The sequence below is a fragment of the Ammodytes marinus genome (assembly GCF_949987685.1).
Source record: "Ammodytes marinus genome assembly, chromosome: 10".
NCBI classification, from domain to species: Eukaryota; Metazoa; Chordata; class Actinopteri; order Uranoscopiformes; family Ammodytidae; genus Ammodytes; species Ammodytes marinus.
The window spans coordinates 4,164,653-4,187,774 of record NC_137214.1 but is presented as its reverse complement, the minus strand read 5'-3'; the positions used below and the strand labels follow the sequence as shown (position 1 = coordinate 4,187,774).

At 41.3% G+C, this 23,122-nt stretch overlaps 1 protein-coding gene across 1 annotated transcript in view; it reads left to right on the top strand.

The window, feature by feature from the left end:
* The window catches only part of gria1a (glutamate receptor, ionotropic, AMPA 1a), a gene marked incomplete at both ends in the record, with an annotated part of 99,001 nt that overhangs the window by 19,427 nt on the left and 56,452 nt on the right, over nucleotides 1-23,122 (top strand). Inside the window, 3 exons of the mRNA XM_080035859.1 lie at nucleotides 5,695-5,934; nucleotides 13,202-13,386; nucleotides 19,005-19,058. Of these exons, the coding sequence (XP_079891985.1) occupies nucleotides 5,695-5,934; nucleotides 13,202-13,386; nucleotides 19,005-19,058 (479 nt within the window). The remainder of the gene's footprint in view (nucleotides 1-5,694; nucleotides 5,935-13,201; nucleotides 13,387-19,004; nucleotides 19,059-23,122) is intronic.

Sequence of the window (23,122 nt, the reverse complement as noted above, 5' to 3'; positions counted from 1 at the left end):
CACGTAAAAAACAATACCCTTTTCAAATGTAGTATTCAGGATGTAGGCAGCATTACCCTTTCCACCCCCTCTTTAGCAGCTCTCCCATCATCCGCCACTGTAAGACGCAGGAACAACTGTCACAAACACACCTTAATCTTCACGCAGCCTCCACATACGCGTGTGTCGTGTGATATTCGGCTCATGCTAAGCAGAGGAACAGCTGCTGGGCACAGAGGAGACAGAGAACAGTGGGAGTTGTTTCTGACAGATCCTCCCGTTGTGTGCGATGCATCACTCCCTCTAGGATTTGCTACTTTTTCTCTTTTTTTCCCCCGCGACCCTAACTCTTTGGCGCTACACCGTATGCAAATCAACTTGGTGTTCATTGGTAGAGAAAAGTTTTAGAAAGGATGAATATTTCAAAGGCAGGAGACAGCTCGTATAGTGAGCTCTCTCTCCCTGCCTCATCTGTATGCATGTGCTCAAAGCTTTTGATGACTTTTGAAATGATTGTGATTGGTTGGCGAGTGCAAACTGAAATGCGATGCAGAATGGGAAAACATATGGGTAACACTTCACGATAAGGGTACATGAATTAACTGTTAACTAATGCATATTTAATGTTATTAATGGTTAGGGCATGCTTATTAAGCAATAAGTAACTGTTAATGCTTAGTTAATAATGCTTGGTCAATGAATATGGTAAATGGTAAATGGACTTGATTTATAAAGCGCTTGTTAGCCGATTTTCTCAGCCCCGAATCGCTTTACATTTCTTACCATATTCACGCATTCATACACACACTCATACACCGATGCATACTAAGCATACTTGTTAGTTAATGCTGAGTTAAAAACGGTTAGTTATTGCCTTTGTTGTTGCTGATTAAGCATCAACTAAGCATTGAGTAACAGTCCATTAATGTACCCTTGTTGTACAGTGTTACCAAAATATGCTGCAAATCTTCCATTATTGCAACACACATTGAGTCAATTTTGTAAATGTGTTCATTCTCTTTCAGGGGGAATACAACTTAATTATGACACAATGTGGAAACACTCATACATTCCCACTTCATCTTGTAAACAGTCCTTTTAGCAGCTCTTTGCCACAGTAATCCCTGCTGCCCGTTGCCCTGGTAACCACAGTCCTGCCGCCATGACAGATGTAACCGGCGAGGGAGACACAGAGAGTGTGCCAGGGTGGAGACAGGTGTTGATTAGGTCAAGATCACTCTAGGTCTCGCAGCCCTGTTCTCCAAAAGGTCCCTACAACATGTGGAGCAGTGCTAACAAGCTGCTCACACACACACACACACACACACACACACACACACACACACACACAGACACACACACACACACAGACACACACACACACACACACACACACACACACACACAGACACACACACACACACACACACACACACACACACACACACACACACACACACACACACAGTGCGCCACTCCATACACTTCTATCGGAGCCAGGCCTTTAGACTGCTGAGTTATACACTAATATTCAGTTTAACACTCTTGTCCAATTAGACAAGCCCCACGGTTTCTTTGCCAGGGCTGAGCAGGAGGTCCGTGCCACATGCCATATTTTTTTTTTATCAGAGAGACATACTGTTGGTATGAGACATCACTTATACTGTAGTCAGTGCCCGACATAGTAAACCTGCTGTATAGGGGCAGAGTAATGGCGACACTGCAACAGAAAAGAGCTCACAACAAGCTCTCATTACCTTTTGATCCAGGCATAACATGGAGACCACCACTGAGAAATTGTTCCTGGAAAGAAATTGTAAAGGGGGGGGGGGGGAATAAAAATCTATGCCGGTGGAACGCAATAGCAGTGAGCAGCTAGTGGGTCGATTTAATAGCAGGAGCGGGTGCACAACCATGAAAGGAAAAGATAGTTCTGTTATACTGAGTCAGTGTGGAGTAGAGGCTAAACACATGTCTATTTCAAGGCTTGATTTAAAGTAGGGGTGAGTCACTGGGCCTTTTTGGTGCACTGGCAACTGTGTTTGTGTGTTCCTTCATGTATGTGTGTGTGTCTATGTGTGTGTGTGTGTGTGTGTATGTGTGCACAAGTATTTTTCTATGTGATAGCGCAGAATGTCCCTTTTTCCCTGTCCCTGGCTCTATCTCCGTCACACATGCGTAGCCTAGAGGGTGGAGGTCTGTGATGGGTTAGGCCTTCTTGGGTTTGGGCCCATCCTCTCTCTCTCTCCCTCTAGCTCACTCCCTCGCCATGGGACAGCTTCAATCTGTTTAGGTCAATACTGCTATAAGTACAGTAAGGGCCCACCCATTGACCACAGCAAAAAATAGCCCGGGCCCCAGACCAGGCCAGTGCAAAGATAGCACGCCATGCATGAAAGCACAGAGAGACCTTCCAAAGAGAGCACAGTTGCGATTAAATACATAAATAAATAAATAAATGAATTAATGAATTGATTAATTAATAAATGTGCCAATTTGAGATTTGGGAGGTTTTGAAGTAGGGCTGTGCTTAAATATCCATATGGCAATATATAGTGTGATATATTATTATATTATATTATGTAGATGTGTCGCAGTACGGCTAGTTTCCTGGAATTGCCGGGTTTTGAATTTGAATGAAAGTTTGCGTTTCATTTCCAAGAGAGTGTGACGTGTTTAAGACCGATCAGATCTTACACACTGACTTGTATTTCAGCTCCGTTTTTTAACTCTGTTGAATATCGCAATGTTTCGCCATATGTATTGTGATCAGTGTGATCAGTGTGTTGGGCACGTTACTCAAAAGAAAAGTCATATATTACCTTATTATTCGTTACTCTTTTCAAAAGTAATAATATGGCTCGACTCGTTTCTCCATGCCAAAAGTACTCGTTACTTTCCGTTTCATCAAACACAATTGGTCCTTAAACAACTCGTCAACATACGGACCTTGCATGTGCTAGTGTGGTCTGGCTTGACCGCAGTCATGATGCGCAGCTGAAGCCCTATTCTCACGGGATTAGTATTAGTGCTGTTTTTTTAAAACACAGAAAAGAAAAACCCTGTGAAGAATGAGCCTTGAGGCCATCTGCTGGATCATTCTCCCAAAAGGAATAGGTCAATGCTGTGACAGACGCTCACTGGATAGAGCCAAACCATGGGACTGAGACCCGTCAAGGCTCAATCCCACCAGCTGCCTGTCCGGTCCCTTCTCCGCTCCTCCACGGCAGCAGAGCTGAGAGGTTTTGACTTTAGTCAGTGTGTGAGCGTCCACTAGTTCCGCTGTGCTGTCTCTCTGCTCCTTTGTTGCTCCGGCCGGCTCCTTCTTGTTGTTTTGCATCATGTCACTCGTTTTGTGACAAAAAGTTAACAAACAGAATCCCAAAGAATCAATTAAACGTAGTCACCAGTTGTTTCATTTTGTAGTAACGAGTATCACTGTATATTACGTTGATTCTGATAGTAACTAGTTACGTTACTAGTTACTGGAAAAGTCATATATTACAGTAGCTAGTAACTCGTTACTGCCCAACACTGATTGTGATATATCATACCGTGAGTATGTGTATATAGTATCATGATAGTCCTTGCCAATACACAGCCCTATTCCAAAGACAGTCTAGAATGGCATGTGGACAATGGGAGAAAGAGAAATGGAGATGAGCGATGAAAAAAAGGGCCTTCCTGCTGCCAGTGAAATGCCAATGGAACCCTGGGGATGCATTGATTAACCTCTCCACTCCTTATCTGCCTTCACCACAGCCGACTCTAACTGAAGGCCAACACAGAGAACGGTGGCCACAAAGACACACAAGACATTAAGCTTTGCATAAATATGCCACAGAGAGTATAGTTGGATAATGGACAAGGATAATTTTCTAAAAACTTAATATTCAAAAGCTGTGTTTGATGACTCAGTTTTCGCTAAATTTGACCAATCAATGCTGTCTATCTATCTATCTATCTATCTATCTATCTATCTATCTATCTATCTATCTATCTATCTATCTATCTATCTATCTATCTATCTATCTATCTATCTATCAATTCCTATTCTATTTGATGAATTTTTTGTACACAAAATTGGTGTGCACTAAAGTATCAAGTTCCTTCTTAATTTGAAAAAGTGGGTTGTATTCATTTCATTTTGGCTCACTATACATTTCCCAGACATTTACCTGAACATTAAGATTTTTTTACAGTCCAATACAGATATTCCATAATAATAATAACGCTCTTAAAGGTTCAGTAAGTGGAATGGTCAGTTTAGCTAACTTCCTGTCAGTGACTGCAGTTAGCAGTCCCCTCCCTCGTCCCCACGTCACCACATTAATGCACTGCGGTCTTCAAGCAGCGAGTTATCTAGCATCATCTCAGATCCATAAGTGTGATAAAACATGATAAAAACCAACAAAACAGACATTGGCAAGGATTTTTACCTCGCTCTCGTGCACTGGCAGTGAGACGGGTGTCGGTTTGTAGCGTTCTCTCTTCTGATTGGTTATCAGCAGTGTTGGGAACGTTACTTTAAAAAAGTAATTAGTTATAGTTACTCACTACTTGTTCCGAAAAGTAACTGAGTTACTAACTGAATTACTTTATAATAGAAGTAACTAGTTACCAGGGAAAGTAACTATTTGCGTTAGCCTACTGTAAAAAAAAAAGTTGCTATATGTCAAAATTTTGATTTTTCTGAGCAGTTTTCACAAGTCAGTTGAAATGAGTAGAACAGACAGGTAGGCCTACTTGTAAGCTACATCACCTTCAATATGTATTGCACATCAACAGACAGCAAGAGGTTTATCCTGCACCTGCAGTATTTTGTTCTCAACAAAAGTAGTAGAGGAAACTGCTGAATGTACCGTGCTGATCAGCTATATCACTGGATTCACTTCAGGGGTGTCAGCTAAAACACCACTTCAGGCCAAAAACGTCAGACTATGAAGCATGAGACGATGAGAGGAGGAGTAAGGATGTATCCGCTGTTTATTTCCTTCTTTAACAAGCACAGCAGCATACAGATCCCAGGAAAAGAACAATAGCAATATTCGGCTCGTGATGACACGCTAAACAGCTGTTGCAACCGGCGAATCACGTCCGTTTAATAGCGTGCATAAATTATAATTTATAGAGATCGGGAAACTCAATGCATTTACTCACAAGGGCGATGCAAACAAACTCAGGGAGAGCACGTCTCAATCGTGGATTGATAGGTGGTTACTGCGCCAACGTGCACGCTCGTAGCTCACACAACAGAGAGAGAAAGAAAAAGAAACGCTGACGTGACGGCGCTAACTGACAGTTCTAATGTCATCCACACACCGGTCTCCTCACTAGCAGTTTGTGTAGTATGGAGCCAGGGGTGCGTTCGGATTACACCGTTTATTCAATCAATTCAAAGTAACGCACCGCATTTAACGTTCAGTAACGATAACGGCGTTGTAACGGCGGAAAAAGTAATTAGTTAGATTACCCCGTTACTGAAAAAAGAATGGCGTTACGTAACGCCGTTCTTTTAAACGGCGTTATTCCCAACACTGGTTATCAGTAGTGGGAAAAGTGTATTTGCCGATTACATGCAGAGCGAGTATATAAGTGATCACTGTATGAATAAAGAGTGATTTAACACTTATATTAACATAAATAAATTGCTTACTTCACCTTTTGTCACAGTCCCAGAGACTTAACTCTCCCTGTGTTTCTCTCTGTTTTCAGTTTGCTCCCAGTTCTCCAAAGGTGTGTATGCCATCATCGGCCTGTATGACCGCAGGACAGTCAACATGCTGATGTCCTTCTGTGGCGCGCTGCACGTGTGCTTCGTCACCCCGTCCTTCCCCATCGAGACGGCCAACCAGTTCGTCATCCAGCTGAGACCCGAGCTGCAGGACGCGCTGGTGGGGGTCATCGACCACTACGGCTGGAACAAGTTTGTCTACATGTACAGCTCAGACTCAGGTAGGAAAAACACTAGTGAATGGTAAATGGTAAATGGACTCCACTTATATAGCGCTTTTCCCTGGTGTTTCACAGACTCAAAGCGCTTTACATTGTTTTGTACACATTCACCCAATCACACACACATTCATACACCGATAGCAGCAGCTACCACGCAGGGTGCAAGCTGGGGGAGAAATTCGGGGTTCAATGTCTTGCCCAAGGACACTTCGACATGTGGCGGGGAGACGGGGGATCAAACCACCAACCCTGCACTCCAGTGGACGATCGCCCCACCCGCTTCGCCACAGCCGCCCCGGAAATCCCGCGCGGCCTGGAAATCCAGACCATCTGGACACGCGATCCATTGAAGCTCATTAACTATGTTGGAATAAAAATCGGAGTTGCCAATAAAAATGGTTCTATCTGATATGGGCGTAGCCAGAGCCCTACGTATGGGGCTCTGGGGCGGACCCAACCGGATGACGGCATGTGCTGTGCATGCACCGTCGAAGCAGTGATGGTAAACCATACAGATGGCTGCGGATATGTTGTTTGAGTTTGAGATGGCTTTGGCCACGACCCTTAAATATTTGGAAGACGACACTCAAATGTTTCTGTTTTGCCGACCGACCACGGCAAAAGTGTAATTTACCAGTTAACCCCGCTGTTCGCTGAACGAACGGGGCTTAATACGTCACCTTGTTCATTGCTCTGATTGGTTGTAGTGTTGTCCAATTGCGTGCAGTGGTATTTGAAATGCACGCGAAGGAGCGGCCCCTTGAGTTGGGAATGTCTATTACAGCTCCAAAAAAATCTATATTTTGAAAAAAAGAGAATTCTAGCTTCTAGCGTATTCACCCTTTACTTGATTGCACATCATACTATATATTTGGCCTATTCATTTGCAGTGGACACCTTTATATTTGATTGGTCACCTATCCTTCAAGCTTTGTGTTGAGCTTTACATTTAAAACATTTATATGTTGTATTACAATCAATACAGAAATGTTAGAATAGCTCTGCAACATATCTTACTAATCATCTGTACGTTTGCATCTCTTTAAAAAAAACTAAATGTAGATGTTGGATAAAGCCAGAATTCTAGTTTATTATATTTTTTTATATATATTAGATACATATTAGATTCCTAGCTTTTCACCAAACAGGTTTTGGATAAAGATCTTTTTGAATTTTATAAATCAAAAACACTATGTACCGGTGTTCAAAATGCATTTTCAATGTATCATAAATCCAATGATTACCAATATAATGAAAAAATCCTTCTGTAGTCTTCCGAATAGTGCTAATCATGATAATGGAAAGTTAAGCTAATATTAGATTTTTATTTCAGAGTATATTGAAAAAACTAATGTTGAGATAATGTCAGGTAAAGATAGTTGTACATGAGAAATATACAGACGCAAGCAGACAAGGTGTACTGTATAGTCGAATAAACATTTAAATGTACATTTTTGACCTTTATACTATACTGATGTACACTAATATTACAGAACATGTTATGGAGAACAGTTAAATCTCAAAATTGATCAGTGCTTAAAAAAAATATAATTTTTTGCCGGCATGTGTGTGGCCTTAAACTATTTCATATAAAGCTTTCCCATAGATTATTCATGATAAACAGATACTTATCTTTCATCCCCTCTTCATCTTTGAATAGCGACACTTGAAGATTCACTACCAGATTTCCCTTTTTATAAAATGCACTTCCACTACACTGCATGCACATAAAAGATGGTCAGAAGGCACAACCAGTTATTAAACCTAGCCCACCACTTGCCGTCTCCATATTGCCATGGCGACAGCAATGGGGTCAATTGAAGCCATTGTGTGCGGCAAAGAGAGCAGCTATCGGGACATTTATTTAAGACATGTCTTTGTGCAGACAGAGAACACAGACTAAACTGCACTAAACTAGCAGTGTGCAACCTCAACAATTGAACAACAGATGAAGGTTTTTCACTGAGCTGTCCTCAGCAGTAAACCTCCTTTACCTGTTGTTGTTTTCATTTACTTGAAACAGTTTTTTATTATTTTAATTGCTAATTGTTTCTTATCATTTTAATTTCTGTCTCTATGTTGTGAGTGTATGTGTATACATGTAATGTGTTGCTGCCTCTTGGCCAGGACTCCATGGAAAAAGAGGGTTTTAATCTCAATGGGACTTTCCTGGTTACATAAAGGTAAAAAAAAAAAGAAAAAACAGTAACCCATGTTGCCATGGTCCCTGTGTCAGTAGGATTCCCAAAAGAAAAGAAAGAAAAACACGACAAAAACTGCTGTAGCGTTTAATTTAAACAAATGAAACTCAGTGCAGAGGCGGACAGAAACACCTGTGTGCCTCCTCCCTCTCATCTCTTTAGCCAATCAGCCGGAGCCTTCCTTTAATGCCACGCCATCTGTACCAGGTGGTGTGGCTTTCGGAGCATGACTATATGAAAGGGTGTATGTTTTTTTTGTGTGTGTGTTCCCAAATGCATGGCCACTTCATGCGAATTCCCTTTTTGCCGTATTATAACAAGTTGATATGCTCATGTTTTTTGTGAGAGACTTGAAGGCAGCTTTAAGCCCAGCTTTAAAAGACGGATGACAACGTGTCTCTTATGACAGGAGAGATTTCACAGCCGCCTCTAGCCGTATTGACAGATGACGGCCGTAGCGCTTCACATGTCCCAAAGATTCATTCTATCTTCTATGATCCCTTCATTATCCACTAAGACAAACTGTTGCAGTGTGTGTGTGTGTGTGTGTGTGTGTGTGTGTGTGTGTGTGTGTGTGTGTGTGTGTGTGTGTGTGTGTGTGTGTGTGTGTGTGTGTGTGTGCAGGGTCACCCCCGTGTGATTCAGTGGTCGGTTATGGAGCCAGTGGAATCAGGAGTCCTCTGTTGCCTAGATACTATGGCTGTAGTCACCCTTTTCCTACAGGGTTATTTTAAGCTTATTTAGATAGATAATAATGTGTGTGTGTGTGTGTGTGTGTGTGTGTGTGTGTGTGTGTGTTCTTCTTCCAAATACTTTATCAAATAATTTGTTTTTTTAAGCACTTGTATAGATAATATTGCCATGAAAAATACCAAAAAGTGATTTAGTTTTTTCTTTATGTATGTATATTTTAATGTATATATGTAGGCTATATATTTTTTTTAATCAATTATTTAAAATAGTCAAGGACATTCAAGTATACCACATGCATTGCAGACTTAACAATTAACATTCCTTGTCACATCTGTCTCACCACGCACACCAACTTGCTGATAAAAATGCCTTTAGTTTTTTCTTTTCAGAAAGCTGAGAAGTGACAATACATTTCATAGCCTAGTAAACCTATCATAAACAATATTCAGAGAATGGTCCCCCCCCCCCTCCCAAAGTGTTATTTTCTCTGTTTCCGTATTGCCTGGTGCTCGGCGTCTCCATGTATTTCCTCTGGCCAGAAGGATGCTTATTATGACAGCTAGATTTCCATTATGATATTATATTCTCTTCCACAACGCCTTTGGAAGGAGCATTTTTACCTTGGCCAGTCCCACGAGCCTCGCCTGTCAGGCTGCCTGTGATTTATAGGGTTGCATCAGACAAATATCTACATTTGAAAAAGGAGGAGAGGCTATTCAATGCAAACACAGCAAGATAAAAAAATAAAAGAGCAACAAAATGTGTGAAAATATAGACTTAAAGGTGAAGTAAGCGATTTTGTTATGTTAATATAAGTGTTAAATCACTTTTATTCTTACAGTGATCACTTATATAGTGTGCACGTTTTATAAAGTCGATCTCTCAGTCACTCGCTTTGCATGTAATCGGCAAATAAACTTTTCGGGGATCCCACTGCTGATAACCAATCAGAAGAGAGAACGCTACAAACCGGCACCCGTCTCACTGCCGGTGCACGTGCAGAGCGACAGATGGGTGAATGTGTATGCGCCTACAATGGCGGAGCAGATAAAAGTCCATTCCGCTTACTGAACCTGTAAGGCGAGACACAGCAAAAACATTGTTTTATTGGTCAATTTTCAGATGTTGGTCTATTTTGATTCCATAACATGTCTTCCTTCATACTAGTATACATCAAATCAAAAAGTCCAAAATGCACATTCAGGCGTTTTATTTAACTGGATCTTGTCAGTATATTTTTCCTATGAAACTATCTTAACGGCCATTATCTCAATATTAGATTTTTTTCCAATACTATGAACCAAAAATCTGAACTTCTAAAGCACTTACGGACTCACTCAACGTTCCTTAATCATTTTAAGCATATATTTACCTTATTCCGTACGTTATAACAGTATGATTTTCTCATACATACTGTACCTATGTGGTAAATGGTCTGACTCATTATACTTTTTGTTATTAAAAACATGCTGAAAATGCATTTTTAAAACCTGTAAGTTATAAAAACAAAATTTTTTCACTCTTGCTTCATCCAATATCTTGATATTAGTTTTTTGAAGAGATGCACTTAAAAAACAATTTGTTAGATATTGCCTGATTTGCATGTGTTTCCAAACATTTATGAAATTGTAATAAAAAAACTATTGTTTTGTCATTAATAGAATGGAACAGTTGCATGATGATATCTATAAGTTCAAAATGTTGACCTATCTTGCAGTGTCTTACCTTAATGAGATTCAAGTGCTAATTTAAAGGAATACTTCACCCATACGGAACCAGCGTTCTATCATTATAAAATAACTATTATAATATAATGAATGAGGTGTTTCTTCCCTCAGTCTTCCCTTAGTCTTCCCTTGGCCCAGCTGTCCTGTTAATCCAACCCTTACTGTGATGTCACAAGAAGGAAACTGTAGGGTTAGACAGTGAGACCATAAAACACTCTTTCTGCCTTTTCTCAGGCTAAGATGATCCGATTTAAAAAATGTTTGCACATTTATACTAAATAGGATATCCGAGTTCAATACACCTTCATATTCCAACCGGTGAAGTAGGTCTTTAAGGCTGACTTGACTTCTGCCCAACTGTATGGTAAAGTTCTACAACATAATGTGCATAATGCAGAACAATATTAATAATTCACCTATACGGAACCAGCGTTCTATCACACTAGTAAAATTTAGGGTTAGACAGTGAGACCATAAAACACTCTTTCTGCCTTTTCTCAGGCTAGATTGAACCGAGTTCAAAATTGTTTTGCACATTTATACTACACAGGATCTCAGAGTTCAATACACCTTCATATTCCCACCTGTGAAGTAGGTCTTTAACTAACAAATAAACACATACGCAATCTTAAGATAGAAAGACGTTATCCACTTTGGTGTGGGTACAGAGCCTCCTGTTCACACTGCATGGTGCTGTACCTTAACTGACCCCAGGACTTGACTCCATTCAGTGGGCAGTGGTCCGTTCTTCTTCGGGACACACTGGCCCTTTTTTCACAGCCATGATTAACTGTCCCCTGTGTTCTCCCGTGGCTATCATCAGTTTCGCAGCTACTGTTAAATGTGTCAGCACAAAGGACTACAATGATTCACTCTCAACATGGAAAGAGACACTACGAAAGGTGCAATACACCCCCCCCCCCCCCCCCATCCCCCTCTGTACCTTTCCAGTAACACTTTCACCATGTTTTGATATTTAATTTATTTAACATGTAATGTATTGTGGTCACACATGGTGGGAGAGGACACACCATCCATCTTTTTTTGCTTGTTAATGCCCTGGTGTCAAATAGGCAGCGTGGAATGCCTGGGGAGCAGCTGGTGTGCATTGTAATAAGGCCGGGCCAATCATCTTTCATAGGCTGTATTATAAATGCATCTTCTCCTTCTTCCTCTGACAGGGCTTGTGTTGTTGTTGTTGTTGTTGTTGTTGTTGTGGATTTAAGCCTTTTTTACATTTGCTCAATATGCATAAAATGCCTCCCTGAGCATGAGCAAACAAGAACGGAGGATACGCCAAACACAGCATGTACTGTATAGGCCCTACAGCCACTTTACACAGTCTTTGTTTGAGCTTGGTGGGGGGAAAAAAATAGGCTACATTGTGTATTAGTTTACAATTCCAATTTATGTAATTTGCTGTAATTCATTTGCGGTAATGGCTTGCCAGTCTGCTCGGGGTTAAAATGACTTCATTTACTCTGTGGAACAGAGCGTGGCAGCGGCCAGCTATCCGGAGCAATCTGATTGGCCCACAGCCAGCCAGCAAGCAAAGGAGACAACAACAGTGAGAGCCAGACTGTGTAAATCAGAGCTCAAGATCAATGTGTTCTCTAATCGCCTTTTTATTTTCTGCTCTCAGCATAAGCCCTGAGCCCATTGGCTTGCTCTACCTCTTTCTCTGTCATGTTCTATAGTGTCTGAGCGGGCCAATCAGGGAGCGTGTCATTGTGAAGCGCCCACCTGTGATTGGTTGCCTGAAGCTTGGCTGTGAAGTGTGTCATCTGGGCGATTATTTGTCAGCGTGAAAGTGGTGATGATTTAGCACGGCACTGTATGAGCTGTAAAAAGCACACCTGATGGTGACAGCGGTGCTTAATGGACTGTACTTCATCACCATAGCTACAGGGGGAGATTCTGATGGATAGGCTTATCACAGAGCGCTTTGCTTTTTCTGCTCGGCTTGAATTTTGTTGCCAAGTTGAATTCTAATTCATCTCTCAGCTTATAATGTAACAACACACAGTATAGGATTAACACACACATAACTTAGGTCTCAAGCTATACCTAATAAAAGAGACTCTTATATAGCACGTAAAGCTGTAGTCTGCCATATTTGAGTTACGTTGTTGTTTTTTCTAGTGGCCGTAAATGTAGTCGCAGGCACTTCTGGACCAGAGTTTCTTTGAAAAGCCGAACATGATTGACTGTGTGAAGTCAGTAGATTGGCAGCTCTTACCTGCGGAAGGTTTTTTCTCTGTGTGTTCTGATCCAACATTGTGACAACACTCGCCCAGACATGCCTGCATGCTGCGTTCGATTGTACATGGAAAATGTGGGAACTTCAGACACCGCAGCACAGACAGCGTGCAGAAAAAACTTTTCATGAATTTTTGAAAATTTGGGACCTGGGGCGCCCTTAGCTCAATTGGTAGGACGTTTTCTGTTTCCATTTTAACCTGTACATTTTATTTTCATTTCAATGTTTTATGTATTTAATTTAAATGTTTTATTTCTATTCTTGTTTTTCATTCGCTTTTCTAATGTGTAATCTGTTCTGGATGTATTTTAATCTTGCTCCTGTAAAGCACCTTGAAATGTGCTATAGAAATAAACATGTCTTGCCCTGCCTTCCCTTGTGTCCAGGCCTGTCTGTGCTGCAGAAGGTCCTGGACACAGCAGCAGAGAGGAACTGGCTGGTGACGTCGGTCAACGTGGAGACCATGACGGAGGCTTCCTTCATGAAGGTCTTCCAGGACCTGGACAAGAGGAAGGAGGGACAGATCATCATCGACTGTGAGACCGAGAGGCTCACCGGCATCCTCAAGAAGGTAGAAAGTGCATTCTCTTTCTCTTTTATGCAATGATAGAGGGATTAAAGGTGGGCTAAGCCATTTTGGAGAATATTTTATGACAAATCCAAAATACCATGGGTGGTAGGATGGCCTAGAGGAAAAGGTGGCCGAACTGTAACCATAAGGTCGCTGGTTCAATCCCCGGCACCGGACAGGAGGGTGTTAGTTGTAAAACTAGCAGAGGCTGGTATTACGTCTACTAGGGGTGTGCACGTGTAACCGTTTGGTAAATCATAACCGTTTAGGAAAAATCAATAAACAAAAACTTTTTTTTTTTTAAGTTTGGAAAATTATAATTGTTTCAAGGAGTTGTGGGCGATGTGAGCTACTGTAGGCTACTAAAGCAAATAACACAATACATGATATACCTTCAGTTTCACTTTCCTTTTCATCTCCGTCTCAAACAGCTGGTCCGATCAGCTGGTCGGTTCTCCAGCCGACAACGGCCCCGACAGCAGGAGTCAGTCTAATGACAGATGATCACTAGGCAGTTAAGATCACTCGAAGACAAAAAGCAAAATGATGGAATAAAGGCCTCTCTGCCTCTGTCTATCTGTCTGTCTGACTTTCTCACTGCACACTGTCACTCCAACAGCATTGGCAAAAAATAATAATTACGTACTTAAATCCCTTTTTTGTCATCAGTGAATATCTCCTCACAATCTGCTAACTGTCGGTTCTGTGTGTGCGTGTTGAGAAAAAAAACCTTGAGAATTGCTTCCCCACCTTTAAGTAATTATGTCGCATTGCGAAATACTGTAGTATAATGTAATATCAGTTCATTCAACCTCATAACACAATACAACTAAACATAATGTTATACATTAGCTCCAAAGAGTTCAATTAGGAATGTTACATGATTAGAAAAAAAGCTCTTCTTGCACTTAAATCAAGCTCAACATATCATATAGGCTAATAGCTTGCAGGTAAAAGGTGGAGTCAGTGATTCCTGAGAACGTTTGTGGTGAAAATCTCCTTATGATCCACTGGTTAAATGTATGCGTTGAAAAAAAAGGAAAAATCCAGTGTTATTACACAGCCTAGACTCTGTAAATGGGCATGTAAACAAAGGATATAGTAAACAAAGTGGGCCCACCATATCTAGCAACATGCCTGTTTACAGAGCCTAGGCTGGTTATTAACACTGACATTTTTCTGCAGGGCACACACACAGTACGGACAGACATCAAGCATTTTCCCAGAATCACTTTGTAAACCATATATTGAATACTTATTATTATATTAATATCGGGGTCTCATCATAGAATATAGAATATGAGATTCAAAAATATTGAATTCTAAAAGGCAAACACACACTGAGCACAAGGCTGCACAGGTTCATATCAAATGAACACAGGAGAGAGGAGGCAGGAATAGAAACATATGTATGTGAGAATGTGTGTGTGTGGGGGGGGGTGGATGGTGGTCTCCAGTGGTGGTTAGATAACGACGCATCAGCATTTGGAGCCGGCTGATCCTGGAACAGCTTATTAAGGGACACGTGTGAAAGAAGAGTAGCACATTACCACATCCTTCTCAAGCTTTTTCATCCGTTTTATGGAGCTAATGTTAACTTCATTAGGAAGCCGGCTACAGCTGTTAAAATCTGATGGGATGATAGTTATTGTTCCGGCGGTACTAATCCACGGATGCCAGCTAGAAAGGAAAGAAGGGAAAAAAGCATGGGTCTGCCTGTCTGTCTGAAATAGCGCTACATTGCAGTGAATCTGCTGCTGTTATTGAAGACCTTGTTATTTTTTAACAGCAGACATTTCAGCGAGCTATTTTCTTTCCCGCCCACGTCCATGCCTCTTCAAAAAACTAAACTGTTCTGGAGGCTTGACAGACATAGCAACGGTAACTAAGGGGAAGGGGGGTCGATTAAGGATGAAAAAAATGTACATTTCTTTCAGTAACGTATACTTCTCTATGTATGTTTTATCCTATTAAGAACTGACATCTCTGTTAAGACTTGACCTTCTTACAGTGACAATCAAGACGCACTGTATACCTCCTTGAAACCAATGTATCCATTTACTGGCGATTGTATCCTCAACAGCATCAGCACATTTGTTGTGTTTGTATCGTTTTTTTCCTTAGTGATGTCACATGTGTGATCTATGATTTTATCGGTCAGATTTCTATAGTTAGTTTTTTTTCTTCTGTCTCAGTGCATTGTTGTTTTATGCGAGTGAAAAGCACACACGCATGCATGACGTCCGTTAAACACATACACACACACATACGCACGCACACACACACACACGCACGCACGCTCACAAGCGCACACACACACAAACCACAAACACACATTTGTATGTGTAGGCTCCTCTGTGTGAATGTTATTGATGGCCCCGTGTCTACAGCTAAGGTTATTGCATCGCTTCTCACCAGTTTACAGGAGCCTAGTCTGAGAAGTTCTTCCATTTAGACGGCAACCATCAATCACCTGCATCTGCCCTGCCTGTACATACAGACAACATCCAAACACACACACACACACACGCACGCACGCACGCACACACACACACACACGCACGCACGCACGCACGCACGCACGCACACACACACACACACACACACACACACACACACACACACACACACACACACTACTGTGCCAGTACATCTGCTTCTTATGCCCTTTAGAGTCGCTGCTGTTTTCATCTCATACAGTACAAGGATTGTCCCACAATATTGTCACTGACAGTTTCCCGAGGGCGACTCCTTTATACCTGTACGCATGTTGACTATAGTGTGCACAGCCTTGATTGGGACAGAAGCTAGCTATAGCTCAAAAAACTAAACTCGTTCAACAGAGACAATAAAAAAGAGTGACTCCCTTGGGTGTGAACTCTGAATGACTGCCTTTAAATCTGCATGCATAATTGAAACACTACCCCCCACAATCCCCCCCCAAAACAACGTTTTCCATTTGACAGCCCACCAGTGGCGTTAGTGTGTGTGTGTGTGTGTGTGTGTATTTTCCCCTGCGGTGTTGGGTGTGTATTGGAGTGTATTGCACTGCTTTGTGTCTTAGTTTTTCCTTGCCCGGGGCCTGGGAGCCAGCGGGGCAAGGCTTGTGCTATAAGGGTCGCCATTAATAACAAATGCCACCTTCTGTCAGGACCTACAGCATTATTAGACACACACCAATAACACAATGAGCACACAGAGAGTGAGACAGAGAGTGGGAAACATGCGTGAGGTCATTCATAGTGCCTGAGCAGACAGAGGAAACGAGTGCGTCTTATCCGTCTTTGCTAAGGCTATTAATTGGATGGTGCGTGCATTGAATAAGTGGTGCCCACTCAGTTCCTGTGGTATGTGACTGAGCCCAGTATGCTGTGACGACACACACACACACACACACACACACACACACACACACACACACACACACACACACACACACACACACACACAGGTTTACGGTGTCTTTTTAGTAAAGCAGCCCTTATTAGATAAACCTGAGCTCCGTTTTTTCCTATATAAGTACTAGGGCTGTCAAATTAACGCGTTCATTTCGATTAATTAATCACAGAAAAATGAACGCGATTAAAAATGAACGCAGATTAATCACACTTCTATATTGCCCTTTGACCCGGTGCAAAAGAGGTGAGGCGATAGCGGAGCTGCACCTGTAGCTTGCTGACACGGCCCGCACGGGATTAAAGAGTAAAGAAAGAAGCATAGAGAGGGACGTTTTATGGGAAGCTCCGGGCAAATAAGCATGAAGGTAGGAATACGTCTTATGTTATTCTCCGCAGCGTCTGTGCATTATTGATTTAGTGGCTGCCTAATTAACAATAGGTTCAAAACAGTATCTCTCAATCTTCCTCTGTCTCACTTTTGTTTGCTAGCTGCGATCGTCTCCTTCAAACGGACACCCGCCCCCTCTCACTCTTCCAAGCATATGCCTGTCTTTTTTCCTCCTTTGTGTGTGTGTGTGTATGTGTGTGTGTGTGTGTGAGTGTGTGTGTGTGTGTGTGTGTGTGTTAATATTTTTGGCTATGAGAAGGACGGTGAATGAGTCGGCATAGGCTATGTGCACCGCACCTGTGGCAGTGCAGCGCTGTCTGTTGTGGGAGATAGACAGTCATTTAGCCTGCTTGTTTTTTTGTGTTTTTTTTCGGCGCTAGTAGTTCCTAAATTGATTTAATGTAGTAACCTGGCTGAGAGGAGGAGACAGAAGTTACGAGAGAGAGAGAGAGAGAGAGAGAGAGAGAGAGAGAGAGACGAACGGTAGCCTATACAGTTGTTTAAAAACAGGCATAAAAGTGTCATATAAGTATGCGATTAATTGAGATTAATTAATCACAGAGCCTGTAATTAATTAGATACATTTTTTTAATGGCTTGACAGCCCTAATAAGCACACAACCCACTTCCTGTAATTGTCCCCTCTCATATGACTCAATATGAATTCAACATCATTTAAAGCTCACGAGTGTTGAAGCGAGAGAGGGAGACAGAGAGAATGGGAGTATAGAAAGATGGCGCGGGTTTTGTACACGCTTTTCTTATGCTGTAACCGCTTCACTAAAAACGGCCTGTTGCAATTAGCGCTGGCCTTTGAGGATAAGGTGCTATTTTCAACAAGGCTTTTTTTTGCATAAGAATGGAGCAATTTTTCCATTGGATTTGGAATATTCCATCATTTAAATACATTCAAATGGGCCAGGCGCATTTTTTATTTTTTTTTACCTTTATTTATACAGGTATATCCCATTGAGACCGGAGACTCTTTTGCAAGGGAGACCTGTTTCCCTTTCCCAAGTTATCATTCACACACACATTCATACACTGATAGCAGGCTAACTATCGACATTCACACGAGGCAAGGTGGGTGAAGTGTCTTGCCCAAGGACACAACAACTGTGACACAGGTGGCAGGGCGGGGATCTAACCTCCAACCCTTTGATCATTGGCCGACCCGCTCTGCCAACTGAGCCACAGTCGCCCCAAAACTATGCCCCATTTTTTATTCACAAAATTAATAAAAAAAGGCTGTATCACAAATCTGTTGATTACAAACGTTGGACAATAATATGTTGTAGAAATTAAATATTTAGACTTAAACTCTGGCTTCATCCAACATCTAGATGAGCTTTTTTAACAGAGATGCAAATGTTCTCATAATTAGTTAGATAATGCCAAATGTTGCATATAAGAACAAAAAGTTGTTTGAATGTAGAAAAAAATCAACTGGCAAAGTTCCAAAATGATATCTGTACGTTAAAAATGTTGCCCGATTCAACAGCAGTGCCTATATGTTAGTGGCCCCTTGACACAGCTTCTTACAAATACATTTATGTTTCTCCTCCTTTTTAAATGGCATGTGATTGAACTTCTTACTGTACACTGTGTACCGGGTGTACTTGATGAGAGTCAAAACCTCTCACACACACACACACACACGCACGCACACACACACACACACACACACACACACACACACACACACACACACACACACACACACACACACACACACACACACACACACACACACATACACACACACACACAAACCAACCTTTCTGTATGTGAGGCATTTTATCCTCTATCTCTCCTTGTGTCCTTGTCTTCCAGATCGTTGAACAAGGCAAGAATGCAAAGAGCTACCACTACATCCTGGCTAACCTGGTAAGTAAACCATCTTTATATCACCGCAGTCACATCTGTTTTTAGATTTATTTGAACATTTTCCACAAACTTGTCTACTTTACTAACACCTGGACTGAATTTGCATCGCTAATAAACGCTAGCTTTTTAACAGGGATTCCAGACATTCATTTCACTTTATTGCCAATTTTAATAGACCTGGATGAGGCGAAATAATTTAGTCCCAAAACTACCTCTTTTTATGTCTTTTTATGTTCTCTCATCCCATAATACTTTTTAAGCTGCATCGTATATATTCCTTTTTCTCTGCGCTGTCAACCCCGCGGTCATAACAAAACGCACAGTAGTAGACTAAACAGTAGCCGTCAGAAAGCAGAAAAGGAATGCACACTCACAGTGACAGAAAAGGGTCAAGCAGTCATTGTATGCGAGCTTACATCCACTATCTCTGTCTGCTATAATTTCCCCCCCCAGTTCAAAATGGTATGTAGCCACCCTAAAGCAATGTTCAGACTCACTTAATGCAACAAAACGAGAAAAGCTGTTGGAATGATAGCATTAATATGCAGCGGATGGCTTGAACAATTTCTCACTGCTAGGGGTTTTTAGATTGGGCTCCATCTCTCTTTGTCTGGCCAGTGTGCCAGATATCATTTTTAAAATGATAAGGCGTTGAATGTTAATAACAGCTGATATGCAAGGTGGGCTGCAGTCCTTTTTTTAATGAGCCCATTAAAAAGATTTGTGAAAAATAAAATAATAATTATATTTCCTTGCACCTTTTTAGAAATCGTCCTAATTTACTGGTCTGAAAACTTATGTGTGAATTGAATTTTAAAGAAAACGTAGAGTATAGTGCAATCAAGGACAGAGGGGGGAAAAGGAAGCTGAGCCCCCCCGCTTAAATGTGCTTAAAATACCTACATGACAACATAACCATTGTGGACTGGGAGAGAGCACGTACCAAAGCACAATCACAGACCATTAACACTTGTCTTAAATGACTGCAGTACAATTGGCTCATGAGAACTTACATCACCCCAGAAACACTCAATAAATACAACAGTGACGTTCCAGATATCTGTATCAAGTGTGAGAAGGAAAAGGGTACTCTTTTTCATTTGTCTTTGGCAATGTGAAGAAGTTAATAAGTTTTGGGAGGCTGTGAGGAGGTGTATCCAGGATATTATTCCAATACAAATACCTTTAGATGCCAAACTTTTCTTACTCGGCCTATATCCAGAAAAGTATAATATTAGGAAAGGACATCGCATATTTTTAGAAATTGGTATATTGTTGGCTAAAAGAATAATCGCTCTGTCATGGAAAAAAAGTGGGCATGCCTAGTTTAAATAAATGGATTAGTGAGTTATCTACAACTCTGCCCTTAGAAAAAATGACATACATTATTAAGGGCAAGGAGTCACTCTTTAATAACATACGTTTATAAGTTTTCTGGAGAGGACAGACATAGCACATATGATAGAAGAACCTGGGGATGAATAAATTGACCTCTACAATGCTCACGTGACTGTATGATGACTGTAATGTGATTTCACTTGTATTCCTCGACCGCATTAGAAATACCACAAGACTTATTGTTTGTCTGTTATATACTTTTGGTTTTGTTTGTTAGACGCCTGTATTGAGGGGTATCACGTTATTCTTATTTTGCTTGTTGTATTTGTGATATTATTTTTTACACCTTGGTGCTAATAGCCTATATGGTACAAACCCGCTGATTAATGTGTAACTCTTTGTATGTGCAAAATTCTTATGAATCAATAAATACAATGTCGGAAGAAAATAAATGTGCTTAAAATAACTGACATGAATCCCCCGCCCCCCCGCCCCCCCATGTCCAGCCTTAGCAAAAGGCTAGTTTCTATAGTAACCTCTTCAGCTCGCTGCACCATATTAGCGCATACATGAAGCAGATAAAGGGCACAACTCGTGTCTGTTCAGCTGAGAAATATGGACAGCCGGCAACGCACACTAGGCACATTAGAGAGTCAGTGGTGGGAGCAGGAGGACGGGGAATCACATGTGTGTCTACTGAAGCCTGAGCTGTAGCTTTTCCTACTGTACCTGTCAAGATGTCTGTCCACCAAAAGTAAAAAAAATATATATAATAATAATAATAAAAAAAGTTACAAATCTAAATATGATATCAAAGGATATTGCCATATGGATATTTTAGCACAGTGTTACATTGACAACAATGTGAATTGTGTAATGCCAGGTTCCTGCTAGGCCATAAACTAGTTCCCCCACCTTCTTTGGCTTGTGACCTCCTGAAACAAAGAAATGTCTACTGAATGTCACCGGTGGGGACCAACTCTACAGAGGAAGAATTATTCTTTGCATCCCTGAAATGTCCCAATTAATAGATAAGAGCGTAGTCAAACTCATTGCTGTTGCACACAGTTATGTTCATTTATCTCTACAGTTTTTCTCATTTTCGACTGTTTTTCCAGTAGATTACTGGACACTCTGACTTCCTAAGGCCTCTGGAAATTGAAGAATATAATAATCTCTCTCTGGTCTTTTGAACTGCTCCGAGCTGCAGTTCACTCTGTGGTTATAACATGTAAAGGGGGGGGGGGGGGGGGGGTTTGCAAGTATATGAATTGATTTGTTTTTCGGGGGTCACAAGCCAATGTTTGGAGGCCCCTGATCCAGTGATCCCCTCAGATTGGTTCTTGGGGACAGCTTGTCGGGGGTTGCGAGGTTGGGAAAGCGATATACTAGACTGTCACAGATGACTTTCAGAATGCCATGCTCTTTGTGTGCAGCCCTGTTGGCACCATCTGCTTTCCCCCTGACCCAATCCGACACTGATTAATTGTCTCTGTTACTCATATTTGTTTGACTGTGGTGTAAAGCACTGGGACAAGTGGGACTGACTACTCAATGTTCATATATAATAGGGGAAGGTGGGGTGATTTGTGCAACTTTTTACTCAAAGTGATTTTAAAGTGAGGCCTTGACAGTTATGTCTCCAACTCAAATATGTACATATATTTCAGGATGTTGTGCATCCCTGGCAATAAAAACTTTGGATCTGGAATAAACTGTTTAAGAAATATAGCTTTCGGAAAAAAAGTTGTCTTGTCGCACAAATCACCCCACGTAGTGGGGTGATTTGTGCGTCATTGTGTCACAATGACAAAGTCACCATCATCATCTTTCTGGCCATCTGAACTCTCATCAGTGGTGTCGTTAAGTGGAATTGAGATGTCACTCTCTTCTGAGCTACTGTAGACAATCACTTTCTTTTGGTGACCAGCGTATACAGCCATGCCACTGGCACAACTCTCAGAAATGTACTTTGCACTAGTTGCTCCGTGCTTGTGGAACCAACTGCCACCTGACAAATGTGATTCCCCCTACATTTCTGCCTTTAAATCAAGGCTCAAAACCCATATGTACACCCTGGTGTTTCCTCCCCATTAACCTCTGCACTACTTACTTACCTCTGCACTACTATCTGTGTTTATGTGGATGTATGGGCTTTACGTCTTTTATTTTGGTTATTGTTATTTTACCTTCATTGTTTACCTACTGAATGCACTATGTACAGCACTTTGGACAGTGCAAACTGTCATAAATGTGCTTTTATAAATACATTTTACTTACTTACTTACTTATAACTCACCCAGGCCCTTGCGCACAAATCACCCCATCCCCAGAATTTTGGATAATAGGCATGATGCAGCAATTTAGGGTTGACATTGTGCTAACTATATAGACTCAAAGTGTAGCATACCAAAGCACTAAAACATGTGTCAAATGTTTTCAAACGTGTCTATAATTGTTCAGACACAATAATCAAAAAACCTTGATCATGGAAATTTTACTTTGAAAGGCAAAACACAGTTTTTTGAGCTTAAATGTGCTTATATCTTATTCCTTGTGTCTCCCTTCTTTACAGGATGAGTCAAATGGATGTCTCTTCTTAAATATGTGGTCACATTTCCAATTTCTTCCACGGTTTTCTAGAAACAAGGGGTTTTGCAACTTCCAAAATGCACAAATCACCCCACCTTCCCCTACAATATGCCCTTAACGCTGAGACAATGTTG